This window comes from Austrofundulus limnaeus, unplaced genomic scaffold (genome assembly GCF_001266775.1).
Source record: "Austrofundulus limnaeus strain Quisiro unplaced genomic scaffold, Austrofundulus_limnaeus-1.0 Scaffold826, whole genome shotgun sequence".
Lineage (NCBI taxonomy): Eukaryota > Metazoa > Chordata > Actinopteri > Cyprinodontiformes > Rivulidae > Austrofundulus > Austrofundulus limnaeus.
This window is the reverse complement of record NW_013953228.1, coordinates 24,243-35,845: the sequence shown is the minus strand read 5'-3', so window position 1 is coordinate 35,845 and position 11,603 is coordinate 24,243. Positions and strand designations below refer to the sequence as shown.

The window sequence follows — 11,603 nt, the reverse complement described above, 5'->3', positions numbered from 1 at the left end:
GAGCTTCACTGAGTGAGAAGTAGTGTTGAGAGCAGCAGACAGTTTCACTTTCAGTTTCACCCGGGAGCCTGCAGGAGTCATGGGCGGGATATGTGGGGAGGGGGGGCGGGCGCTCTGCCACCTGTCATTTTGCTCCTCAGCATGGCTGCCTAAAAACACTGCAGGATTTCTCAAACATGCATGAATGAGTCAAAGCAAGGCTTTGGGCATGTTTTTTTTATGAGAGTATAACGTTATAACATGATATAAAACTCAAAAAAGTTGATTTTACATGATATTGCCTCTTTAAGGACACAACAACTGAAATGGCTGGAACAGTGAATTGAACCAGCAACCTGCCAGGAACAGGACGACTCCCCTAGCCACTCCACCACAGTRGCCCTGATCTTAGAACGATATCTATGCAGCACTGGGAGAGACTAAATTCAGATTTTCTGCACTCCTAGAGACTCCAAGTACACAACAAAATGTTTTTAACAGCTAAAAAAGTGGATTTTGCACAATATGTCTTCTTAAAGCTTTATTTTTTACCACTACCCATTTTGACTTATTGTCTCGTTTTTCACCTCACCACTCCTATTCCACACACTCTCTGTGAACTGTACATCTGTCTGTAGCCCCTTCACTTTTTAATCCACTGTCATCAAGTGCTCAAAAAATGTCATTTTCTGAACCCCCTCAGCCCTCCCATCTTCATTAATGGCTCTCACTGAAACAGATAGTAAAATGCTAATGTCCCTATGAATCTTTAAAAAGCTGCTGGAAATTGGCCCCGCACATATGCTGGCGTTTTGACCCGGGCTCTGCTCTCCTTTCCCACTGCTGGAATCAAGATAAAGCCGCTTAACTCCTCCACTTGAAGAGTAATGGGTGCACATTAATATGTAAAAGAGTAAATACGCCCATTATCGATTTAAATAGCCGCTCCGTCGACAGTCACACATATGCTAAAGATGCATTATGTGCGCGGATTCTCCATCACCGTTATTAACCAGACTTTCAAACACAGTGTCTGTGGGGAGGCAGATTTATAAACATTTTTTTGGAAAAAAGTGATTAATATTTCAAAACTTTGGAAAGGATAACTTGGATATTTCTGTCAGTTGTCTGCTCGGGAAAGAGACAGCCGAGGGATATAAAAGAAAAGTCAAGGCACAAGTGAGCTGCGAAGTGAAAGATGAAGAGAAGATTTATGAGGAGCTGAAAAAAGTGGAGGTGAAAGACTGCCTACCAAAACACTGATGCAGAAAAATTCTACAGAAAACCAGGCAAGCTTGACACTTAAAGAAAATAGATGGTTTCTTCGAAAAAAAAAAAAAAGAACAATAATGCAACATTTTTTTCCTCTTCCTTCTCATGACTCTCACAGATGCTTCCTCGTATTGAAGGGTATCCAGCATGCACTATGTCAAAACTAGGTTGGAATTAAAAAATGTTGGGTTTTGTTTGTTCAATTTTTCCATTGAACAAGTCAATTTTATAGACTCCTACCTCCCAATAGCCCACTTATTTCAAACTCTTKGCATCCATTTTGTCAAAAAGTCTCAGATCCACATTGAAATGATCTTTCTTTTAGGTTTTTTTTCCATTTTGAATCTTAATGAGCCCCTTGCAAAACTGTGCAGAAAAAAGTTCATTGTGTGAAGTTTACTGTGAAAAAGTTCTTTGAACTCTTCAGTCTTTGCTGCTCAAACTGGCAGAATAAGAATTTACATAACAGTGACACCTAATTCTCAGCTATCAGTGAGCTGAGATATGGAAGAGGAGTGTTGTTTAGCTGGAAGAGGTTCTTCAGCCGCATTCACAACACGCATCTCAGGGCGTCTTAAATCGAACCTAATTATCAGAAGATCTGCTGTACGACCTTTCATTTAAGCAGCAAATCTGCGTCCTGGTCTATCTTTTAGTGGGAGTTTGATAAATGTCCTTACCTGATTTGGCTGATTCTAGTTAGTGGCAACAGAGTTTTATTGTTACTCAATTAAAGCGATAGTTTAGGTCTTTAGTATTTGGGTTCTGTGGTTTTGGCAATTAATTCAATCCAATGTATTTATAAAGCCCATTAAAACTCCTCCAAGGGAATAAAGTGTTGTTCAAGACAACAAACACTAAACAATAAAAGAGAAAAAGAATAAAATTAAAGAATTAAACTGTTAAAAACACTTAAAAATAAACACCCTAAGATGCACTGCTAAAGCCCGGGCCCCAATTACTATCTTAGCAGCTGTATAAAGCTTTTTGGACTAATAAAGTTTATTTTGGATTGGACTGATGAGCTASTGGCTAGTCCAGGTGACTTCCTGACCAAAGTGGATTGTTGCTGTCATCTGGGGTCATTCAAATAACTGTCTACAGCAGGTGCATCATTAATTGTTCATATTTCTAACTGAACAGCTTTAAAAAATATTGAGCTCTTTTTTAACCTTTTATTGTCCACTAATACAAAAGCAATAAAAATTAATCTTATTTGCACATTTTATTCTTATAGAGCAATACTAATAGTAATGCTAAACATTTTATTCAGCCAACCCCATAGTTATTAGGTTTTCATTGATTTAATTTTTTTTGTTTTTCCAGTTAAGTTTACATTTCAATTTCAGTAAAATATAAGGACTAAAACATGCTTTGAATGGTTTCCTAAAGCAGCCATTTAAATGTTAACAAAATACAATTGATTCCAATCATTGCAATCCATTAATCTCTTGTCRGTTTTGTCATTTCGATGTTCATGTCTGTTGCGCTGTGTCCACACAGTTTCTTTTAAACTTTGAGCTTTTGCTTCTTGTTTTTTTTTTCTTCCTGCTTCTCATTCACCATCCATAGCCTGTCCCAAGCCCATCTTTGCCAAATTATGGTAGCAGAGAGGCAGCCACTACCAGGGTGGTGGGCCCTGCCTGCTTGGTAAGCGCAAACCTTGAAGTGTTGAGTCTGAACTGGATTATAGATCCAGAATAGTGGTCAGCATGGGGTGTGTATATGTGTGTGTGAGATTTGCCGCCTTGAATCAAGCACGTCTGAAAGCGAGTTTGGCAGCATTTAGTATGCGAGTTTGCGGTGCCTTTCCCCTCTCCATGCCTCCTTTTTTATAGGTTTGTCATTTCWMTGATGCTCTGATTTCKATGTCTGTTTTTCTGTTTCCTCGTCCCTCTTTAGGGATTAAAATCAGCTAAAAGCAGACAGCAAAAATTCCCTTGTCTCCAGCTACATGAAAGGAGAGACAATTCTGGTGTGTGTGTGTGTGTGTGTGTGTGTGTGTGTGTGTGTGTGTGNGTGTGGTGTGTGTGTGTGTGTGTGTGTGTGTGTGTGTGTGTGTGTGTGTGTGTGTGTGTTGATGAAGTGCACGTCCTTTTAGAGAAAGTTGTCTGTGTTTTGTGCTGACACTCATTGTGTGTGTACTTGTGTGRATTCTACAGTATGAGTCATCAGGTCTGGGCCTTATCAGCAGCAGACTGAGAACCACACTGAACCGGATCCAGGAGAGCCTCATTGACATGGTAGGACAGCAACTGTCTGTTCCTCTCCACTTTCTACTTCACCTTCTCTTCTGCTCGTTGTCTTTCCCTTACCTGTACTCGTTACCTGGCTGCCTGTCAGGCACAAACATGCTCTGTGGATCTATATTTCCTGTCTTTATGATCCTCTTTGTGCCCCTCCTGCCCACTTTATCAATTCTGACCCGTTCTGTATGCTGTTGTTGAAAGAACCCACGGCCGGTGTCACCTCAAAATGCATTACATGTCATTATCGGGCCAGTGGTCACCTCCTCCCTAACACTCATAAGCATGCTCCCTGTCTATATTTGGGAAGACCTTGTGTGTTATTCCATTAGGGCTCTCAATCACTGTTCCCTTCTGTATAACGTGACAATCAGAGTACACACTGTTCAACTATCTTTGTCTCTTGGTTTCATTTTGTACAGTTACATTATGGTACAGGTGTCCTTTCTCTCCTCTGCCACATCAGTCCTTTTTTCTTTTATTAATAAATTCACAACTAGACTTAAAAGTGTCTGTGACATACAGTATACATCTTTTGAAAACAAGTCTAAGAAAACATCTTTTTATTTAGGAAACTTGGCGTAACACACATGGTTTTACCCATATTGTCACATAACTTGCATATTTTTACTTTGAAGTTGGCTCAACCAAAATGTAACAGGAAGTGACATCAAAGGGGAACTCTTTAAGTAAATGAACTCCATGGTCTTTGTTTAATGAAACAATATTATTTGAGCTCTGACTCTTCTTCAACATGTTAATGTTATCTTTCCAAAAATACATTCATATTTATTACAAAAAATGGATGTCACAGGCACTTAAATCTGAACACCACACTTAATTTAGTCCAATGAAATGAAACAAAAGCATCATTATGCTGATTTGCTTTTATTGTTTTAGTGAGAAGGAAAAAAACAGGTTTTGTTTAATTATAGTTAAAGTGTCAGTGACTGCTGGTTACAAAATGTTATTAGTTATTAACTCTGTTTATTATTGAGCTGCTCTTTTAATTTCTGACTGTTATAAATTGCACAGCCCCTGCTGCTGTTTTGGAAATATTTAGAAGCAAATTAAATTAACTTCATAAAAATAAATTTGTGTCTAATTGTATCACATTTCTATCATGTGATGCTAACTATGGCACACGGTTCTCATTCAGCTCTCAGATTGAAAAGTTGTTTCCCTTTTCCAGGGGGAACATCTTAAAAGATAGCATTTTTAATAAGCTTAAAATAATTTAAACAAACTAAACAAATAGATTCATCATGTTCTGGATGACTTAGAATCTACACCAGCACATTTTAACATTTCTCCTTTCCTGTGTACTGGTATATACTATTAAAACTACAGCATTTTTAATTTATACAGTAATTATCTTAACATTTTACTTAAGAAAACTTAGTTTTAAACATAAATTTATAGTTACCAGAAAACTACATCTTTGTGTTCTAATTAATTTAGCACATTTTGGGGGGGAAATGTTTAGAAAATACACACTCACACATAAATTGCTTTTAGAAAAGAACCCAGAGAACACTCGGGGATTACGTGTCGTCTTGACTTCCAGTAATCAATCTTCCTGTGATAAAGCCACAATAATTCATGTTGCTTGTAGCTTTCTAATTTGAGTCAGRACTCGCAGAAAGCTGTTTCTGCTCAGAGTTAGACTCAAATAATATTCCTGCTCGGACTAAGCTGTGGTGGTCTCTTTTTAAAGTTAATATTTTTGTAACTGCRAAAGGTTTTCAACACGGTTCTGCTTCTTATTGAGGTTTTGAAAACACGTTGTTTTCCTCTTGTAGTGTGTTCTTGACATTCGGGGTCAGAAATAAGGCTTTTCCTGTTTGTGTTGTCCACTGTTGCTTCTTTTTTTTCTCCAGAGAAGGAAGGAATCATATTGAGCACAGATGTAATTTGTACTGCAGTAAACTGTAATAAACTGTATATGAAGCCTTTATGCTTGTACCATTRCTTCAAACATTCTTTTTGTTTGTTTTGAAAATTTGTTGTGATTGGACTGTTTCTACTTGAGCCTACATTCAGTGTGCAGCATCATCTGCAGAGGCTGAGTTCAGGATGTTATTTAAGTCATTCTTGGTTGTATACCCATATTTCTTTTCTCTGCAGGGGGTGGGGGTTGCATACGTAAGCTAATGCTACCCCCTTTAACCTGGGGAATGATTGATCTTTTTAACAAATGATTGTTTTCTCCCGTCTTTGGTTTGTTTCTGTGCCACGATGAGTTTTCAGACGAGGTTGTTGATTTGAGGTTGTTCAGTTTTGAACAAAATATTAAATTTTTTGCTTTAAGGTTGTGAAGCAGAACAGAAAGAACTTCCACTTTTTGTCTCAGAATTTTCTTCAGTTCACAAGTTTTGATTTTAAGCAACCATTATAAATTTAAAAAATATAATATCAAACCTTTCTGCACTCATGAGTGTAATTTGACCTTTTACACCACAGGCCAAGTTAAATAAACAAACTGTCTTGCTTACTTATATTAAAACTTTCCTTCAGCTTCTTATTAGTGGAGCTGGCCACCACCATTTTAAATTAAGTTAAGTTTAGTTTGCATAATGCATCCTGTCAGGAGACATAATTAGCAGCTATTCTGCTACCCATCAGTGTTAATCTCTTCATTATGCTGTATAGCAAACCAGAAAAAAATATAGCTTTAAAGATTTCTTAGAAGAAAACCAAGGGTTGCAGCTATTAAACATTTTAGGAAACAAATATTCTAATGAATAATTGATTAATCCATTGATTTTCCCTGATTCCTGAGATTATTCTTAGATTACTGAGTATTCAGATATACATGTACTATAACCTAGCTCCAAACATTTTTCTTGGGCATCCCATACTTATATTAAAGACTACATCCTACCTCTTTGCCATTAAACTTGTGTGTGCATGTGTGCACAAATATATACCAACAATAAAAAACAGTATTTTATTGTTTTATTTTATTTGTGTCCTCCTGGACCCTAAATCACAGGAACGGCAGGTGAGCTCCTCATCACGGCTCATTTAATTTAGCTTWTATACTGAAAATTTAACAGTCCACCAACTTATTTATTTTACATGTTATCAGTAAAATGTGATTTAATTTCCTCTCAGTGCTTGGTGCAAATCTGGGCATAAAGACACATTCACAAAGCCACTGGATTGTTTCATCTTCTGCAAGTTGATGTGCATCTTTACTTTATTCTCACAGTAGTACAATTAAATGCTTGATTGGAAATGTCTCCATTATTAACACATTAATATGTGTTTTTACTAAGTTGTTTTCTGCTCTTGTAAAGCAATTTAGTTTTAAAAAACACTGTACAGGCTTTTTCCTGTACTTAATATTTTTGGTATTTTCATCTAATTTTTTGCTTGCTATCATCTTTCTTCTTCTGCAGTATAATATGTAATGTAAACATAATCATCCTGTACAAGTGATGCCTGCTCCTGTGAAAACCACCAAGAACTAACATGATGTGGAACAAACTAAACATTAACTTTTTTGTAAATGAGGTAATAGTTACCTAATAAATAGTTTCAACCCTTTAACAAACCTTATGTTATGTTCAGACTGTAATAAGTAAATGTATTCACTTCATCTAACCTACTCTTTTACTATCCCAGAGCACGATAAATTATTAAAACTTTAAATTGCTCCTTTTTTTTCCCCCAGCGTGTGTTCTGCCATTAGAGACCCATTTAAGCCCAGGTAATTCGGAAGGTAAATTATGAGCCATTTTCAGATGTCACACAGGCTGCAGCTGACATGCTCAGTGTTCAGCACCCTCCTTTAGAGAATATGTGTACCCTCTGAACTGTTCAGCTGATCCAAATGGACTCAGATGGACGGACGGGCTTGATGGGGCGAGAGAGGAAGAAGGGAGGACAGTAATGCACCTAGACGTGTTCGAGTTTCTGCGGGTAGATGTTCTCTCTCAGAAAACTACGCGGCTGCTCTCSTGCATTTCACATGAGCACAATCATATCTCTTCATGTCTGATTAAGAGCAATTTCAAACCTCCTCAGAAGGAGGACACAGCCGGGTGTTGTAGCTACACCTGACCTTTCTCTGTAATGCATTACCGAATGCTTTTAGTGTTTTCCTTTTTCATATGCAAAACTATTTTAACTCATTTCAGTTCAATCCCATTTTATTTTACCCAATGCCATTACGCTCATGTTTCTCTCTCTTTCTTTACTTCATCTGCGCTCTGTGTTTGCACTCCACTGCAAAAAATGTGAGTATCAGGTATTCATACAGAGYACAGATGCTCTACCAACTGCATACAAATCCACACAGTCACACACTCCAGAGATTGTGACAAMGTAGACCTCATTTGTAAACATATTATAAAGTTAATTGCACGCTGCATGACAGCTGAGCTGCCGAGTCCATGTGGTTTTGTTCCCCTGATTTGCCGTCATAGCTCTTTGATTCCAGAGCCAATGTGCTGGTAATGACTCCGAGTCCCATATGAACGCCTGCAACATTTCATTTGATCCAGTCTCAGGTACGGAGCAACTACAGTTTTGATGGGGTCCTCCGCAGGGAAGAAGTAAAAGATCATCCAATAGTTTACGTGCTCGCTCTGTCTCCTGTTTTCTTGATTACCTTTCCGAAACCTTTTGGTTTTAATTTCACTCACTGTGGGCTTTTGATTATTTTTATGCAGATTGTTTACAGGCTGTGTGAAGTTTGGAAGAAACTTCTGGAGTAGAGAAGGCACTGAGTTCTGGTTTTTGAGTTAAACGTCATCACTGATTAAAATCTTGGCTTGGAAAATTCCTAAACCCTTCTGCAGTATTGCTTGAGGCGGGTTCTTTAGCCATGTTGAGACTGAATAATGCCGTAGACTCCATCTGTGGTCTTATTGACACTGCCAGAAAGTTCAGCCACGACAACTACTGAGAGCTGTTGCTGTAGGCAACGTGAAAACAGCTGACAAAGGCTGGCATTTGCAGCGAGGAGATAACAGAACCCTTTCCTGGTTCAAAAACCTCAAATAATGAGTTTTTAGTCTTTCGTTTTTCTTACTTGTCCTAGCAACTTTTTATTTAAATCTTGCCATTTTCCTCCCTTTTTTTCCTCCTTCTTTCTTATCTATTCACCTCATCATCTCCTCCTCAGCAGCTGTGTTCCCAATGATTTCATGCTCCTAAACTCTCTACTTTTATTATTCCACAGTTTATTGTTGTGCATGACTGAAAACACAAGTGGTGTCTTTTTTTTACCAAATTGCCCTCAGCCTAGGACCAAGATAAAATCATATTGCTCGAGAATGTGCCCAATTTTAGTTCTGCAGTTTCTTAAGTTAACCTACAGTTGTGTGATGAGCTGATTAGAGGAGTGTTTGTGTGTTGATAATGCCTGATGATGAGAGCATCACTTCTCCATGGAGTCGAGCCCATTTTCAACTTGGCTCTGAATCAGCAGCAAACATTATCTGATGACTTGTGTTGGCATCAGTATTCTGGCTGCTTTGATGTCTGCAAAAATGTTCACAAAGGGTCACRAACAGATGAGAAAGTAGACACATATATCAATACATTCTAAACTTCAGCCAACAAACTGACACACTAGTCACCACTAACAAATTTAGGCCTGTCGACCTCAGTGTCTTCCTTRCGGTCCATGAGTTAGTATTGTCATTATAGATTGCTATACTGGTTAAACAGACATAGCACATACAACCACCTATATCCTGTTTGTAGCTGGAGACATGTGGAGCTACAGATACAAACAGGGAGACTCAAGGTTAACATCTTTATCGATACTCAACCTCCCACCTCACTGATGAAAAAGTCTGCTATAATGCAACATGTGCTTTCAAACGTTAGTCACTTTGAAAGACATCCGTTATGCATCTGATTCTTTATCACATTCTGAAAAGGCCAGGTTGGATTTGATAGAATCTGATTTGTCGTGTTTAGASTGTCGCATWTGGATTGCATTTGCCTGCATTGTGAACATAGCCCATGCTCCAACCCCCACTTATGCTCATGAGGTGTGAATCTTGACTGAAAGAAAGAGATCCCAGATTCAAGCGGCTGAAATGAGCCACCTTTGTAGGGTGGCCAGGCTTAGCCTTAGAGAGGGTGCATAGCTCTGTCATCCAGGGGGKGCTCTGAGTAGAGCCGCTGCTCCTCCACATTGAAAGGAGTCAGCTGAGGTGGTTCATCTGATTAGGATGCCRCCTAGACTCCTTCCTTTAGAAGTGTTCCGGGCACGTCACACTGGTAGGAGGCCTRGGGGAAGACTCAGGACTCACTGGAAGGATTATCTATCCTCTGTGGTCTGGGAATGCCTCYAGGTCCCCCAGAACAAGCTGAAAAGTGTCTCTAGGGAGAGGGATGTCTGGGTTTCTCTCRTTGACCTGTTGCCTCCATGACCCAACTTTGGATAAGTGGCAGGAGATGGGGAGAATTTCTTAGTGTGTTCAAAAGTACTTTTACTTTCCCAATTATTGTGAGCAGTTTTATGACTTTTACTAAAGTACTTTTCTTATTTGAGAAATTGTTTTTTTTTTCAAAGTATTTTGTCTGTTAAGGCTTTGTTACTTTTACTTAGTTGTTACTTTTCAAAGTACTTTATACATCACTGCAAACAGGCCCAGTTTCACCAAAGAGTTACACGTTTTTTAGGCACTAATTATGATTTTCTACATCRGTCTCATTGTCAAAACCCTAGCAAAGAACGATAAACCCCTTAAACAGTCCCACCAACCASTTTACCTTAATTTAAATTAGATAAAATCCATGCATTTACAGAAAAAAATGCCTACATTTATGCAATTTACTGACAGGCCTTAGAATGTTTGATTCTCAAAGGTCATTGCTGTTTGCTATGTGTATTTAGTGTAACATTTTACAGTTTGAAATACTTTCTAAACATTGGAAATGGAAGCAAAAATTAGTGTTGATGCTATACCTTCAGCTCTTATGTCTCTTGAGAGGACATCACTGTTTGTATAGCTCTGTTTCTTGTGGCCTCTTACTCTGAGCAGCTCCACTGTCCAGAGGGGATTACTTTTTGACGGGGATTATATTTTGCAATTAAGAGGTGTGGTGTTGGTGTTTATCCTGTAGTTGACAGGATGTCACAAGAATTGATGTTTTGGTGACGTCTTTCTGTACCCAGTGCAGATACTCCCCCTGATTGTTATAGAGGAGACAGTTTATCCCTCTGGATGCATTAACTAAGCCTCCTGTCTGCAACCTCTTCACCTTCTACTGTCGACTCCTCACACCTCCCACAGCGACAGCCATGAGTGAAATTATGCACTTTAATTTAAGTCTTCCTAATATGGATTCTACTTTCTCGGTATTCCCAACTCTGGCTTTGTARGTCGTTTTGATTTATCCCTGTTTAGTTTTCTGAGTCCTAAAGCCTCAAGAAAAAAAGCTTTTCTTTCCGTCTCATGGTTGTTTGTCATCCCTGGGCAGGTGAAAGGACCCTGCAGTTGTGGGATGAGGAAAGTTGTCTGAGATAGGCTTAGAGGGGCCTGGCGATGTCGTACAAAATAAATGAAGGCTCTAATTCTATTTGACATTCATCTAATAAAACCCAAATTTCTGGTATTAGAGTGACAAAGAGGCGCAATAGGATCCACTTGACAGTAATTGCCTTGCAGCCAGTCCATTTCACTTGGATATAAATTTCTATAGAATGGATTTGAGAGGGAGTAAGCAGTCAATTGTGATAGATTGAGAAACTTTGAGTGAGAGATTACTTTCATCTCCCAACTTGAAGCATCCTTCATAACAAGTGTGGTTCCATAATTACCGACCTATCAAGGTTTACTAAACCTGAGGATCTTTTTAAATCTTCACAGAATTTTGTGATTAAAAGTTAGCTTGAGTTTCATCAGACTTTTCTAAAACAGTCCAGTGTTTGGACTGAAGATGCTAATAATAATCTGATTTTTATTTATTTATTTTTCCATTTTAATATTACTCTGTTGATTGTTTTAGCCCCAATGGCTTAAAATGCTAATGGACTTGAAATAATATTTTTATTGCCATGTACAGTATTTTGTTTATTTTCATTTAAAAATTTTATTGTTGTTTCTATTCTGTTACCACCGCCACTACTGTATTGGT

At 38.3% G+C, this 11,603-nt stretch overlaps 1 protein-coding gene across 2 annotated transcripts in view; it reads left to right on the top strand.

Annotated features, from left to right (window-relative positions):
* Window positions 1–11,603, top strand: part of vps50 (VPS50 subunit of EARP/GARPII complex) — a 114,820-nt gene that overhangs the window by 79,076 nt on the left and 24,141 nt on the right. Inside the window, exons 22-23 of one of the 2 annotated variants that reach the window (XM_014028876.1) lie at window positions 2,824–2,901; window positions 3,414–3,494. In XM_014028876.1, the coding sequence (XP_013884330.1) occupies window positions 2,824–2,901; window positions 3,414–3,494 (159 nt within the window). The remainder of the gene's footprint in view (window positions 1–2,823; window positions 2,902–3,413; window positions 3,495–11,603) is intronic. The other variant, XM_014028877.1, reaches the window with a different exon arrangement.